The 15,957-nt window shown below is 47.7% G+C and overlaps 2 protein-coding genes across 3 annotated transcripts in view; both read right to left on the bottom strand.

The window, feature by feature from the left end:
• Window positions 1-1,338: 1,338 nt before the first annotated feature.
• Window positions 1,339-13,702, bottom strand: Syce1l (synaptonemal complex central element protein 1 like). The gene is made up of 11 exons (XM_021170416.2): window positions 13,477-13,702; window positions 7,257-7,319; window positions 5,292-5,351; window positions 5,133-5,213; window positions 4,393-4,440; window positions 4,088-4,142; window positions 2,864-2,936; window positions 2,044-2,113; window positions 1,883-1,967; window positions 1,703-1,775; window positions 1,339-1,476 (listed from the first exon to the last, which is right to left on the bottom strand). The coding sequence occupies exons 1-11, from the start codon at window positions 13,676-13,678 to the stop codon at window positions 1,408-1,410; spliced, it is 879 nt and encodes a 292-aa protein (XP_021026075.1). The 5' UTR covers window positions 13,679-13,702; the 3' UTR covers window positions 1,339-1,407.
• The window catches only part of Mon1b (MON1 homolog B, secretory trafficking associated), an 8,089-nt gene continuing 5,418 nt past the window's right edge, over window positions 13,287-15,957 (bottom strand). For both annotated transcript variants that reach the window (XM_029480869.1, XM_021170415.2), the window contains one exon: window positions 13,287-14,840. In XM_029480869.1, coding sequence (XP_029336729.1) covers window positions 14,640-14,840 — 201 coding nt within the window. In that variant the 3' untranslated portion in view covers window positions 13,287-14,639. The remainder of the gene's footprint in view (window positions 14,841-15,957) is intronic.

Genomic DNA, 15,957 nt, shown 5'->3' with positions numbered 1-15,957 from the left:
CCAGCTATGAGTATGCTGGGTTTGGGATCAGTGCAATGAAGAACACGTGGGCTTCCCATCACAATCACAAGAGGACGGAGAATGAGGCCAAAGTTAACCCAGTCATCTGAGCTTCAGACAACTTTGGTCAAGCCTAAAATAGGGTACCTAAGAATGGTGAGCACTCGTATGCATCTCCTGTTTCTTTACACATAGAAAGGGGAGGCGAGGAGTGCTGGAAAGAAGTGACTTGCTCACAGTTGTAAGGACGAATGGCAACTGGAAAGACTATGCCTAAATTCTCCCAAGCCCCGCCTTTTAAAATCCTCTACAGAGTCTGCAATGCAGCCCATGCTTTCCTTTGATAGAGATCTGCTTCCCCAGTGCTTCATTATAGCTGTGGTTTTCCGCACTCATCTCGAAAGGCCTCCCTGTCTCTATATACAAATCTTTTCCAAAGAGAAGTGCCACTGACCACTGTAATAAGCCAGGAAAAGCCTTCTAAGGACCCTTTGGCCTGGACCCTGTAGTGAGGTAGAGGGAACTTCGGTAGGTGCCTGCCTCCTAAAAACTGATCACTTGTGTAGAGCAAATGAAATACAGCCAGTGCCTCTGACTCGGTATGGGCCATGTGATGAAGTGAACCATCTGTGTACTTGCCTGAAGACTACTGACTGCTCACAGACCGGATCTGCCTGCTCATCCAAGCTCAGCATTTCTGTCTTTGTGATCTCTTTAGCGGACTGCCTGGGCTATGGCCCTGCACACTGACTTAAAAGACCACGCAATGAGGAAAGTGTCTTCTTGGCCACATGTTGTGTGGGGGGTCCCCTGGGTTGGCAGAGGGTTTTGGTTTCACTGTTCCCTTGACAAGGTCACACAGAACTGAGTCATGAGGGAGGTGCCCAATTACTGACAAGGTACTTCCTCCACTGACACCCTCAGAATACTAAGCACACTTCCTCCAGCTGAGATTCTAAGCTCTATGGTGGCAAAACCTGTGGGAGCGATGGTTTCTAGAACTTTCTTGGGAACTAGCAAAGTGCCTGAGTGTGGTGTATGGTCAAAGCACGTTTGAACTCTTAGAGTTGGAAATAGTTCAATGATCTTGCTATGGTTGGAGAGTCCTTCAAGTTCTTATGAGCTGAAATTGGTCCCTATTGGGACTGGGGATATGGCTTACCTGGCACACTCAAGGCCGTAGGTTCCATTCCCAGCGCTGCCAAATAAACAAACTTCATTTATTCGTTGTATGAAATGTAATCACCAACGTGAAGGAGAAAGAGGATCTGGACACCTCCCCACCTCATGGCTGGGGCCTCTCTTACTTCCAGAGACCTGATATGCACAGACTCAGGAGACTCTTGGAATCATCTTTATTTCTTGGTAGTCCTTGAAGGAATGTGAGCACTGGTAGGTCCTCGTGGCTTAGCAGGGCGTTCCTGTCCTTGGCAACTCTCCTGATGGCTCCAAATGATGCTGCTCCTCTTGGCTAGCCTAAGGTTAGTGGGAGCGGGTTGCAGGTCCAGAACCTTGGACACTTTCACCTAGACACTCCCTTATCTGCATCTGCTGGCTCCTTGTGGCTCCCTCAGTGTGTCCCAGAGGCTTGGAAAACCTCTGATCCCTTCTCTCAGTGAACCTCTGAGTCGCCCCACCCCACCCCTACCCCACTCCCACCTCATTTCTCTCTGGTCTCTGCCTCTGTTCACCAGGTGCCTACCTCCCCTTTGTCATTCTGAGCTTCTGGGCTGCACTGGGACTGCCCCCCCAATTCCTCCAGCTCTGTCTTCAGCCTATAATAAAAGCAGGCGAGCAGTGGTCCAGGGCACTGGGCAGAAGAGTCAAGACAGAGAGGCCTGTGATCTGACACCAAGGCTGAGGGCCATGCTCCTCCTCTTACCCACAGTTCCCTGGGCTGTCCCAGGTCTCTCTGGCCTCCTGCAGCTGCTGCTCCACCTTCTCCAGCCTGGCTCGCAGCAGAGTCCCTGAAGGCGGTAGTGGGACATCAAGGGGGGCCCCTGAAGCCATGGGTCCCACCACCCATCACTGCCCGAGCCTCACTCTCCACAAGTAGCTGATCTTTCCTGTGCTCCATCGCACTGATCTCCTGGGCCAGTCGCTGCTGCAGGACCTGTCAGGATGAAGGCTGGTCTCTCTGTTCCTCTCCCCTGAAAGCACCCCCAGCCCACCCTCCTTTGCACTTTTGACAAAATCCTTCCCTAAGTTGGGTCATTCACTTCATTCGCTTGTATTTTTAACTTGGCAGTTTCTGCGGGGGTTTGGGAGGGGCAGGCTACAAATTCACTGCACCCAGTGTTTCCCTGTGTCTCCCCTTTTTGCTCAGAATCCATTTCTTACAACTTTTCCAACCTCCCCTTTAAATTTGTTGTTCTTCGAATGCTCCAGGAGTTCAGCCTTTCTCAAGAACGTATGCACTAACCCGCATATTGTCCTCACTCCTGTGCTCAACATAGGTGGTCAGATGCCAACAAGTCAGAGATGGTGGACCAGGGTTACAGGATCTGTCTACTTTGCTTTCTTGGTTGTGCTCTGGGTAGACATTTCCCTACCCCTCAGAAGCCTGGGGTAGAAAGGGCCCTTTGGTGTACCACTGCCCCCTCCTGTCTGGGATACTGCTGAATGACGGTTTTCTGGAGGGTCCCATGGGCCTCTCTGAGGCCAACACGAAGTCCTCAAAAGCTGTGACAACAGCCAGCAAAGGATGCTATCTGTGAGTGTGAGGGCTGGTGAAAGGTAGCCAGTTGTAAGGCCACGGGCAACAGGAAGGGGGGAGTCAAAGTCTATCCCGGGCACCGGACCTGAGCAGGGGTAGAGAGTGACCACTCACAGACACTGAAGCCCAGCCTGGGGAGGAGCTTACATGGAACTCCCAGAGGTCCTTGTGTTGACTTGCCAGATCCTCCAGCTTCTCCTCCAGTTGTTGAGCATCCAAGCTGTGGTGACAGCAAGAGATGAGAAGTTGTGTGGCCAGGATCCGCACCTAGTAAGTCAGGTCTGGGGTGCCTCGTGCTCCCCAGGTCCCATGAACCCTTCAGGTCCTGCCCAGTGCTCCCCTTCATGGGTCTGTAAACACCCCCTCTCTTCATCACACAGGTCCCACTCCCACAACTTAGCAGCCCACCAAACTGCAATCTTAGAAATAACCCCGGCTTCTTTGGTCTGAATCCTGAGAACTGGACTGTACGCTTCCTGGGGGGAAGATCATTCACAGCCAGACTCTGCCTCAGCCCCTACTCTCTCTGAGAACGCTTCCCTTTCCTTTCTTGTGTGACACGTGATCCATGGATCCTTCTGCGGGATCACAGCCCTGTCCGTCCCATTGTCCTTACAAATGTGTCTTCCCAAGAAAACCATATGGATAAAGGGGCAGTTGGTCACACTGTCTAATTTATTCTATCGTCACCACTTAACGGTCATGGAAGTGTCCTGTCTTCAAGTCCTATTTTATAGAAGGGAATCAAAGAGTATGTATTGTAGTGGGTTTGGCTTAATGCTGCTTGTATATTTGGGGTCCCCAAAATTGTTTGCAGAAGAGAATCCACACGTCCACATGTAAGACACTGCAGGGACACTGTCCCCCAGTTGGCTCAGATTGGTAAATAAAGATGCAGGCAGCCAAAAGCTGGGCAGGACAGACAGGGGCGGGGCTTTAGGATTCCCGAGCTTGGGACAGAGAGGAAGGAAGAGGAAGGAGATCTGGCATGCTGGAGAAGTAGAAAGAGAGGAGAGATACCATGCTTGAGAAGAGTGGAGGACAGGGAGCCATGCTGGACATGTGAAGGAGGCAGGAGAGTGCAGCCCAGTGGGCAGCACTCTGGCTCCAGGGCAGCCAGATAGGATATAGAATTTAATAAGTAATAACTTGGGATTATTGGTGGGAGGTGAATTTACCACATGGAGGTTAGGAAGTGACCAGCCATTGAGGTGATTAAGACATATCAAAATATAAAGGTTGTGTGTGTTAGTGTGGGCAACTCAACAATGTATCCACTGGTGAGGGTAATTCAACAGTGTATTCATGACTTATTTTACTTGCTCCCTGGGGAAGGAGGGAGAAGGTGGGGAAGGAGGGAAGGACTCTTACTGTGGAGTGTCACTGTCTTTCTCCTGGGGATGCTTCTTGAGAATCGACACAGCCTCTGTGGAAAAAGCAAAAAAGATAGCCTGGTGAGGGACAAGGTTAGGCAGAGTCTGGGACCTCCATATCACACATCACCTCGGACACTGATGGGAACGCGCAGGACTTGGGTGCATCCTTCACAAGAGTATCCGGGGGCTTGGGGTGGGGGAGTGGAGCAAAGCCCAGGACCCAGCTTTCAGTGGGCATCCCGAGGCTGCTCGGGAGGGTGGGGCTTCGTGAAGCCATGGGAAGAGTAGAATGATGAGTACCTTGCTTTTTGCGCAGGACCTCCTCTAGGTGTACTCTCTCTTCGTTCACTGGAAAACACGATGACACTCTCAGGCCCCGGAAGCTAACCTCCCCTTTGCCCACTGCAACTCCATCCAATAGGCAGAATCACACAGAAGACGGGGGAGGGGGGTGACATGAGGTAGCTTCCTCCTACGCTGTAAGCATCCCCCACGGGGTCCATCCTATCCCTTTCTCCCCTCTCCCACATCCGTGGTCTAGGTCAGTGCCAGCAGAGTCAAAGGAGTGACCACTCCGAGGAAAGTACAGGTTTGTCCCGGAAGGAAGAGTGAATGAACTATTAAAGAAGCAAACGCCATGTCAGGCAGATAAAAATGGGGTTCTGAAGAAAGAAATAAAGCAGAGGACGCAGACAGACAGACAGACAGACACACACACACACACCCGGGGCGGGGGGGGGGGGGGGGGAGAGACAGAGACAGACAGAGACAGACAGTCAGAGACAGACAGAGAGGCAGAGAGAAACAGGGGTGGGGAGGAGGCAGGATTCTGATTTTACATAAAACCATCAAGGGAAGCCTGTTGGGGCTATCTGAACTGGGAGCTGAAAGATAACATCTTAGAGTGGCTAATCTGAATTGTATGGGCTAAAAAGAGGGCCACAGGTGAGAGCATAACGTGGGCAAAGGCCCAGGAGTCATGTCTGGAAACACCAGCAGCAGACAGGGGATCCCTGGATCCCTCTTTCGGCCCCACTCACAGGAGTCTAGTTCCCTGTGCATGGCTTCCTGGAGTGCTTGAGCCTCTCCCAGCTCCTCAATGGATCTCTTCTTTGCTGGACCTAAGAGGGGGAAAAGGCATTGTGTGAGGGCTGCCTTGCTGCTGGTATCAACTGGCCAGTCTAGGGTCCCAAATGTACCTTGCTGCAGCTCATTAATGCGGTGGATCAGGTCCTCAATCTGGGGCTCCAGGCTTCCCTCTGAAGAAAGAAAGGCAGACTAAGCCAGAAAAGACAGGCGCTTGTCTGTCCCAGGCATGGAGAGGACTGCAATCAGGGGCTGGGTTTCTAGGTCTAGCCACCCACCACAGGCTATTACAGAGCACCTGCTTCGGACTGGCATCTGTAGCAGGTCCTTGGCCCTCGCAGGGCTTGCATTCTGGGTAGGGGAGATGGCTCTGAGTTAATCTGGTGGCAGTGCCAGGTACAAGGATGACACAAGGTGGGTGATAAAGAACATATGGGTATTGGTGCTTTTTGAGATATGGAAAGACCCTAAATGAAGGGCAAGAGACAGGCCCTGTACAACTGGGGAGGGAATGTGTGGAGTGGGAGCTATTCCAGGGAGAGGGAACAAGTATGAATCTCTTGCTGTGGGAATAGGTAAGGGTCACATACAAAGTCACAGAGGATGGGTAAGCTAGTAGGGAGGAGGAAAGAACACGGTGTGTGTGTGTGTGTGTGTGTGTGTGTGTGTGTGTGTGTGTGGAATGTCCTCCAGGACCACAGTGGAGGCTTACAGCTGCAACTTAAGTGTGGTGGAAACTGATGGACCCTTCCCACAGGCCTCACTCTCTTCGAAGGGGGCAGAACAGGCTGTCATTCCTGCCTCTCTGGTCTCTAGCTGTGACAACAAGGCTTTCCAGTGACAAGCGCCACCTTGCAAATTCTCAATGTCTTTGTAGAGAGTCACTTCTGACCTTACAGCCCATTTTACACCTCTATAGGGAGAAGCCTTCCTCCTGCCTCATCATGTTCTGGATCAGGGTCGAGTCACAAGCATTGGGATTCGAGGCTGCTTTACATTTGCCCAGTCTCACTGCTAACACCTAAAGCAAGCTAGGGAGTCATGAGCTTAGCCCCAGACTTTTCAGGATGACAGACCCCCTTTCTAGATACTTCTAAAAGAGTGGATGTCCTCCAGAGTGCTGAAAGCAACTGGCAGAAATCCCCATGGCCCCCGGACTTTATTTCATAGCAGACAGTCAGGGTAGGTCACTACACATTTATAGTCCTGCAGTTTCTATACAGTTGCAATGAAGTGTAGGAGCTAGAGTGGGTGATATGAGAGGAGAGGTTCCATTTCCTTTGAAGCAAATCAGTGGATACAACAAGTGAAGCTGAGAGTGGTCTGGTGGGGGTGGGGGAGTCTTACTTCAAACCCCGAGTTTGCACCAGCTCTTAAATGGGTACTCGGTATAAGCTGGCTCCCAGGTTCCTTCTCAACAAAAACGCCAAGTGCAAAGCCCTCTGTATTGTCCTTTGTCGTTTGCGGGTTGTAAAGGGACAAGAAATATACCCCGGTAAATGTTGTTTATTTTAAAAGAATCTCTGGATGACACTTGACCATTTAAAAACTGCTGTTGTGGGCAAGCAGCTCAGTGGTCCTGGATTCAAGCTGCAGCACTAATAAACAAAACCAAAAATAATATTGCTTGCCTGTGGATCACGAAATTGAATAAACAGATATATGATAGATTAATGGATGGATAGAAAGATGAATGGACTGATAGTGTGTGTGTGTGTGTGTGTGTGTGTGTGTGCACACCTATGTCTATGTGCCCCTATAGGTGGAGGAAGATTTTCTGTCCTCTTAAAGATTTTGAAGTTTTAGCTATGATTTCTTTTTCTTTCTTTCTTTCTTTCTTTCTTTCTTTCTTTCTTTCTTTCTTTCTTTCTTTCTTTCTTTCTTTCTTTCTTCTCTCTCTCTCTCTCTCCCTGCCTTCCTGCCTTTCTTCTTCTTCTTCTTTTTTTTTTTTTTTTTGCAAAGAACAGAACTGAATAGGAATAACAGGATGAGTTTCTAAAGTTGTGAGTTGAAGCTTTTAGGTTATAATTCTGTCTGCCTGACTCAAAAATCTGAGACTTGGGCACAGGACACCTGACCTTTCTGTAGCTTTTTCACTGTCTCCAGCAAGTCTTCCATCGTATTCAGAGATGTGGCCTGTCCTGTAGGGATGAAAACCAGAATTACAGGACCCAGCAGGCGTATGGGCAAAGCCGGGAAAGACGCAGACCCAGGTCAGAAAGCAGCTAGAACTCAGTAGACACTCCTTAGCTGTGACTGACCAAAACTGGGCTGAGGGCCATGTCTCCTGCCACAGCAGGGCGCCTGGGGAACCAGCTCTCTGTTTTTAAGTATCATGATGTATCCTGGATGAGTTAGCTTTGCTACAAGGGGACAAAAGACATTCCTGAACTCCTCTTAGTCAAACTCAGGATGAGAAGAGAGAGTGTCTTCTACTGCTATTGAAAATTCATGATGAGATTCCAATAAATGAAACACGGAAGACAGATTTCATAGTGAGTTCTTTAAAATAACTATAGCCCTAACTTGTGAATTCTAATGAATTATTAACATGCTCTTAATACATATTTACTTAACATGTGTCTATGTGTGTCACTGCACATATCTGTATGTACGTGAATGTGGTGGTGCATTGAGTTATGTGGGCAAATGTATAGGGCAGAAGTCAACTTCTCTAGAATTCACTCTCCACTGTATTTTTTGTAACATAACCTCCCTACTTTGGGCGCTGGCCACGTCAGCTGGACTGGTCAGCCATCCTGAGTATGGAGATTGACATAGTTCCGATCCTCACTCCTGCTCACCCTGGGCTGGGGTTGCAGACTGTCCTCAACAAGGGTTAGACTCGTTCTGTACTCACCATGGGTTCTAGGGATGTGAACTCAGGCCCTTGTACTAGGGCAGCAAGCCATTGACTCACTGAAGCCCAGGCCAGGGGCTGCTAATCATTGTAAGCAGAAAGAAGTGGGTGTGAGGAGCCTCCTGCTGGACAACCAGAACACCACTTATGAAAGCGGGGTGGGAGGGGGAGGGGGAGGGGAGGGAGCGGGCAGGAGACAGACCCTGGAACTGTACCAAGATTTTGACATTTTTAGTTTTAATCCAAACGAATGCAAAGGACAGATGAACATGGTGATGATGCTATTGGGAATCTGCTCAACATCATGAGGACTAGGAATCAGTACACAGTGGGGAAATTGGGGGTGGGGGGGATCCCTACATTAATAAAGACTTGTTCACACATCCGTGAAGCAGGGGTAGAGCCTCTAACCAGAGTGCAGAACTCAAGACCTCAAGTCTGACCCAGTTCTGTCCTCCACTCAAACTGTTTAAAACCACAAGGAAGGTGGGCTATCCACTGATGCCTTGCCAGAAGGGTGATTTGTGGCTTTGCTCTTCTTTTTAAACTCTCAGCTTGGCCCCACTGTTATCTTGTGTGGGCTTTCATTCCTGAATCTCCATTTAACTCCTTAGGGCTTCACCTGTCTGCCTCAAGAAAATCAGGCTGTCACTTTACCAGTCTCCTTCCTTATGACCACTGTAATTGGTTATGTATTTGTTGGGAATTAGCGTGAGTACCTCTACCCAACTCCATTCATACAATTACAGATAACTACTAATAATCAATGATGGAAGAGCTAGCAAGAAGATGCTACCCCCGCAGTAAGAGATATTCCCATCAGTAAACAAACTGTTCTTCCTTCAAGCACTGACTGTAACATTCAGCTCTGGGTTGGGTGTAAAACTCCTACCAGCATACATTTGTAAGTGTGGGGTTGAATAATTTTGAACATAGTTACATCGTGTCCTTTTAATACCTAATACTGAAATATAAAAACACAAAGGTTGATCTCTCTGATTGAGTTCAGTTACTATTGTAAATGTCTTCAAACATGAGTTTGAACGGACAGAAGAAATAAAGAATGACCTGTAGCCCATGTCAATCGAACTACAATGGACTGACCTTATTTGGCTCCCAGTTCAAGCAAATGTTTTTTGTTTATTTGTTTGTTTTTCATGATGCATACTTCTATACATGTTTTAGCATGAGTCTGTATTACTTTAAAAGTTCAAACAAACACCCCTAGGAAAAAAATGCCCTAAATTCTTGGAATCAATGATAAAAGCTCAAACCCCAGCGACTGCCTCCTCTCCATAAGAGCCTGGGTGGAAAGGAAATAAAGATCAGAAACACAGACCACAGCTAGAAAGTGAATGCAGAAGTGCTTCTCCACAGAATAGAAAATCCCTTATCCTCAGACCCCACGTTCCCCAGTCCCTCTCCCGAGAAGTCATTCAGTGATATAAGCTCTTGATTCTCATCCTGACAGGCACCCTTTCTCCTCACACAGGACAGACACCATGTGATACAGGATGTGGCAGGTCTTCTATTTCTCACTTGACAAAGTACAGGTGATCAGCTTATTCTTTTTGGTGGCTGTGTGGCTTTCCACTATACACACACACCATAATTTAGGAGCAGTCTCCTACTGTTGCCTATGAACTGACTCCTTCACAGCTGTAAACGATGCCATGCTGAGCAGATTTTCCATTTCTCAGCTGCTGACAGGAAGGAGCTCTCCCCTCTGTGTCTGCCATCCATACCCTATGGTGTGTCATTATGTCCTAGAGTTCCTTTCTCTTGTAAGGATATTTACCAATGAATTATCCTAGGCCAGTATGACCTCGTCATAAGTAGTTATATCTGCAAAGATCCCATAGGCTGGCTAGTTTGTATCTTGCTTGGATGTGTAGATAGACATCTGCCTGTATGTCTATGCACCACAAGTCTGGTGCTCAGAGGTCAGAAGAGGAACCAGAGCCCCTAACTAGAGTCACAGGGCTTTGGGGGGTGCTATGTGGGTGCTGGGAATCAAATCTGGGTCATATGGAAAAACAGTCAAGTGCTGTAACCACTGAGCCCTCTCTCATGCCCTGCTGGTTAGTTTTTAACTATCGACTTGCCACAACCTCGAATCACTGGAGAAGCCTCAGTTGACGAATTGGCTAGATCAGGTTAGCCTATGAATATGGCTCAGGGGCTGGGGTTGGGGTGTTTTTATTGCTAATTGATACGGGAGGACCCAGCTATCAAGGTACTGTCCCCCCAACTTGGGGGTTCTGAAAAGAGAGAAAAGCTGGCTGAGAGCAGGGAGTAAGGAGGTGGTATGGCTGCATGTGTTCCCCTCTGCTCTTGGCTGCACATGCATGCTGTGACTAGCTGCTTGAGTGACTACCTGCTTTGATTTCCCTAAAATGACAGACTGTATCTTGGAATTGTAAGCCAAATGAACTGTTTCTCTCTTACATTGCTTTTTTTACCAGAGTAGTTTATCACAGCCACAGAAATGAGACCAGGACCTTCTGGTTTCAAGTAAAGGCCACTGTTTTGCATTTATTATCATTATTTTTTAAATTCTGTAACAATTTCATACATGTGTACAATGTATGATACTGCGAGGCTCTGACGGACCCAAGCTGGGAAGAGGGGGAGATCACACTTTTATTTTGGTTAATTTTTGTGATGCTGTAACTCAAACTCAGAGCCTCACATACCCTAGACCAGGGCTTTCCTAGCTATGCTATGGAATTTACCACTGTCAGTGACTATGTTTTCATCTTTTAGAAACAAATATTTCATGTGTCATTTAAAAAAAATTCATACCTAAATAAGATTCTAAACATCTTTGAAAAGATGAAAATTCCCCTTCTCTGAATCTCACTGCCATGAGACCATCATCTCTAAGCTGGTACATGTCCTCCTGAGACATTTTTATTATTTAAAGCGATTTTAGTATTTTTGCCAAGAAAGAGAAGCTCCCAACAGAGAAAGCGGCTTGTTTTCCTAGCATTTTAGAAAGCCTTTCAAGCACGGTGAGGAGGTCATGATGAACCCTAGTGCTCACGGCCTCGGGTCTAGGATGGTTAACATCACCCACACTTGCTTCACGTTTAATCACACCCAGTACAATTCACAACCGTCATGTACACTTTCTGATACTCAGATCATACGTGTGTTCTCTGACCAGCCCGTGATCTCCAGCCGGCCTTGGCAACTTCTGCAGAGTCCACCCGTGGTTTTCCTCTCTCTGCCTTTTTACAGCTTGTCATAAAACCCAGGGTGAGTAACAAGAAAACATTCTTAGCTTTCTATCTTCTAGTGTATGAATGTTTTGCCTTGCAGGTGTGCCTGGTGCCAGTGGAGGGTGTCAGATCCCCCAGAACAGGAGTTATAGGCATCTGGGAGACACGGTGTGGGTGCTGGGTCTCACACCTGATCATCTGCAAGAGCAGCCAGTGCTCTTAACCACTGAGCCATCTCTCCAGCCCCCCAGGCTATAAGAAATTCTAATTTCTAATGGAAAAACATTGAAACCTAGTATCTCTGTGAACTTAAAACAGTAACAAAGAGCCTTCCATGTTACAAAAGAAAAGAGGCTGAGAGGGTAAGTTCCCCCATATAACATTTTATTTTGAAATTGTTTCAGATGTACACAAAAGTCATAGAAATAGGCTGTGGTACTCTATCGGCATCTCCACGTGTTGAGTGTTTGTCATCTCTAAGTTGTACATAGTATGACCCACTAGTCCTGAATACTCCAGTGCATATTTCCCATATATGGGGGCTCCAGGTACTGGTATAACTTAAAATCTGGGTGTTAGCCTGGGTCCCTCGGGCTGCTGCTCAGCTTCCCCTTGACCTCTTACATTGTAAATTACGTATTTCTAAGAGATAAATAAAATAATACATCATGAAGGCCTCCACTTCGCTCCCCTTCCACAAATCCAAGCCCCCTTCCATAATTATCAGTGTGCTTACCTCAGGCCGTTTTCGAGGAGCTGCCCTTGCCAGGTACATTCCCGCCTTTCTCATTTCAATCTTGATATTCAATAATAAAAACAAAACTCCTAGGGCCCACCTCTTATGAACAATTTTGATAAACAATTTTATCAACTGAAATTTAAATTTCTCCACCTCTTATTTTTAAAAAAAAAAAATCTACAATCTGCATGGATATACCTAGATTTGGTCAGGTTTTGGATTCAATTCTTCTCTCTCTGCCTCTGTTAGTAACACACCACTGGCCACCCCTGGTCCACGCTCGTGCAGTCTGTCTCCTGTGATGATCTAGCATGGAGATTGTAGATGTGGAACAGCATCTGCTGAAAACTATAAGCCCCTACCAGAAGGCCACTGGGGCTGCAGAGCATCCCCCTATGGCCAGTCAGTGGCGAAGAAATGTGACCTGATTCGTCTTCTGCCTTTCTCCAGGGCCAATGACGACCTTATTACTTAAACTCTGAGGAATGTGTAAGGTTGATGCTAAATGTTTACACCTCTGGGGCACTGTACCGCGTGCTTAATAAAATGCGACTTGTCTGATTTCTATTCTTTGAAAACTGACGCCCAACATGTGGCTCCAATTCAAGACAAATTCTGTTAAAATGACTTCAATATTCACCCACAAAGAAGAAAAAAAAAAAAAAAAAAAGGAAAAGGAAAAGGAAAGGTCACTGAGTGCCAAGCACCAGGCAGGTGTTTCAGGTGCCCAGGGAAACTGCAGGTCTTGCTCTTGAAGGTCACATTCATTGTTTTGGAATCTGAGTGAACAGGTCTGGCAAGATGCCACCTCCCCTGTTTGGCCATGTAGTGACGGGCTGGATGTGCAGGAAGGAGGGGTGGAGACAGATACAAGGACAAAGATTGAACACCCGTTGAAGCAGAGTCAGGGACCTTGGTCACACTATTTTCTCTACTTTAGAATGTTTAGAAATTTTCTATAATTAAAACAAGAATGCTCTTCTAGTGAATTTACCATGAGAGATATTTTCTTTCCAAGGAACTGCAATTTCCAGTAGTTTCTAGGCTGGACTACACTTCCTTGCCCCCAATGAGGAAGAGAAACTGTCATTACTAAAAGTCAAACCAAATCGGACAAAACCGGGGAAAGCCGTGCTCAAGAGCCTTGTGAAACCCATGTAGTGATCTAGGCTGGCTGTGAAGTGACAGAGGAGATCCTTCCCTCAGCTGTGCAGCGACAGAGAAGTTTTGGGAGGACATCATTATTCTCCCCTCCCCCCGACTTGCTGAGTAATGGGTCTTGAACTACTTGCTTAAGATATTTAATATGATCAATAAAGTTGGCAAGTTTACCTAGGTGATGATAACACGCATGTTATTTTTTTTTTTCCACTTTGTGGAAGTTTCAATAGGCTAAAAACTTTTTTCTAAAAAAATTCTCAATTATCGTAATGAGCCGAAGCCTCTTTCCCATCTACCCTGTTGGCCCTCACTACCTCGGGTGTCTTCAGCTTTCTCAGCTCCCAGCCACTCCGCCATCAAAGGCTCCAGCTCCGCAGCCATTTCCCAACGTGGGGTATCTGCGCATGTGCCTCGGAAGAGAAACAGCAGGGAAAGGCAGCACGTGCCACTATAGACATTGTAGGAAAACAGGGGGCGGGGCGACACAGGTGTCTGCTTGGAGCAAGCGCAGAACATCTGCAAATGCAACTGCTAGCTTGCGTTTACACGCATGCGCGGGCCCAGTCTCTAAAAGAGGGCTGGAAGCCAGGTAGTGAGAAGTTGAGGTGGGTTGTGAGCACAAGCTCTTTAAGGGCTCTTCTTTAGGTTGTTACTGCAAGCGTTCAATGTCCAGAATATGTTCATGCTAGGCATCAGCACAACACACTTCCAACCCCTGTCCATTTGTTTACAGGTCTCCACTAAAAGGTACAGAGAAAGTGAACGCTTTGGCAGCTAAGAGCATCTTCACAAAGCTGCATCCCGGCCCAAGGATGAAGTCAGGTGGATGCTGGAGGCCACCTTCTTATTCTTGTAAGAAACAGCCCAACATGGTGGAGCTTGAGTCTTTTGGGGGGTTGTTTGCTTTAAAGTAGGGATAGGGAAAAATGATGGGAACGGGGAGGGAGCATGAAGAACAGAGGAATGTCTTGAAGGATTCAGCTTTAGGCCCTTTCTGTACAGTTTGTGTGTGTGTCTGTGTGTGTGTGTGTTTAAACACCCAGGCTGGTTTCAAGAACAGGCTAGCCCTGCATTCCAAATTCTAGAGCCCTTGTGGGTTACCCACCCCTACCCTGAGGAGAGCCTCAGCCCAGTCTCAGGTCTGCTTGGAAGATGGACATGGTAGCAACCTGGGCTGCTTAGAAGAGGCTGGGAGGAGACAGCTGGTGACGGAGGGTACAGTGGCATTCAGGCTAGTTAGGGAGGTGAGGCAAAGGACAGAGGAAGCGTCCCACTTTCCTAAACATGGAGGTGCATGAGGGGGCTCAGAGAGCAACCTGTGCCTCTGGCTGCTGTCACCCTTCTCCCATTTGTGGGCAAACCCTGACATCTTGCCCACCTACCCAGGGAGACGGGGACCAGCTCTGCACAGACCTCTACCCACATTTCCAGAGTAGACACAGTATTTAAAGCCAAATGTGGTCACTCCAGCAGTTGTTCAGAGTCCTGTGAACAAGCCATTGTTGGGGGCCTGGTCCGCCGAGGTGGATGGGGGTGTGGAGTATTTGGGTGGGTAACGGATGAAAAGCCGGTCCTCTTCCTTCCTTACCCAGCGTAAGAGCTTCGTCACTACTAAGATGGCACCAGCCTTGGTTACCAGGGGGCTGAGGCAAGTATAGAGCTCAAACTTGGAAGTCACCTGGGGAGAGGGGAGAAGAGAGTCAGATGGACTAGAGTGAGTCATGAATGATTCTGTGTTCCCAGCCCAACCCTGTGTGCTTCTGAAGCTTGGGAGACATGCTCAACAGCAAACGGATATGGCTGGCTGGGCAATCTGGTATTCATCCTGTCAAGGGCAGACAAGAGGCCAGCTGGATCAGCAGCTTCAGCTAGGTGATTCTGACTCTGTGTGTTCTCCGTTTGCTTATCTGCAGATTAGAGATAATGTAACAGCAATACCCGGTATTGAGGGAGCAATCATAACATCCCCGACTGTCCTTGCTCCTGCCCCTGTGGTATCATCTCAGCCTTGCAGAGTTTACGATTCAAAGTGATTCTCACACCACCCTGAGGCCTGTCCTCGAGGTCTCTAGGACCTTCTGTATGCCACTTGCCACCACTCTGCCCAGTGTTCTCTTTCTACCCCAGCACCATTGGCCTCTTTTCTGCTGTCCCCTCAATCCAGCCTGCCTCAGATCTCAGCTTCCCCTGTGTATAGGCAGTACCTCCTCTAGGGACCTCTCCACTTGGAAGCCATCTTTCCAGCAAGCCTTCTCCCGACCACTTGATCTAAAACCTTGGAGTTCCTTAGAAAAAGATAGAAGTATTCCTTGGCAAAATGGCTGAGTCCAGGAGGGATGTAGTATGTCAAGTAAGCTGTACTTGTATGTGACAGAGATGTGCCAATGGGAGACAGGACCCAAGCTACCTAAATCAGGAAGTCCACAGGCTAAGTCCCAAATAGCTGCAGAAAATGCTAGAAAAGTATTTCACACTGCTGAAATCAAGTACAATCTCAAGAGGCCACGTTTATATAAAATATAAACATCTGGGCCAGTGAGATGGTTCAGTGGAAGAAGGGGCACTTGCCACCGAAGCCTGACAATCAGCTAGGGGAGTATGGATTCTCACAAGCTGTCCACTGACCTCTACACTCAACACACATGTATATGCATATACATTAAATAATAAATAAATGTAATTTCAAAATTTAAAAAACATTCAATAAGAAGTCTGTTCTTATGTAGAGTCCCAAGTATAAATGTAAAAAGTGGAGTGGTTAGAAAAGCGATCACCAGCCGGGCGTGGTGGCGCAC

Source organism: Mus caroli, chromosome 8, assembly GCF_900094665.2.
Source record: "Mus caroli chromosome 8, CAROLI_EIJ_v1.1, whole genome shotgun sequence".
Classification (NCBI taxonomy): Eukaryota; Metazoa; Chordata; class Mammalia; order Rodentia; family Muridae; genus Mus; species Mus caroli.
The sequence above is the reverse complement of the archived record's forward strand: the minus strand, read 5'-3'. Positions and strand labels throughout refer to the sequence as shown.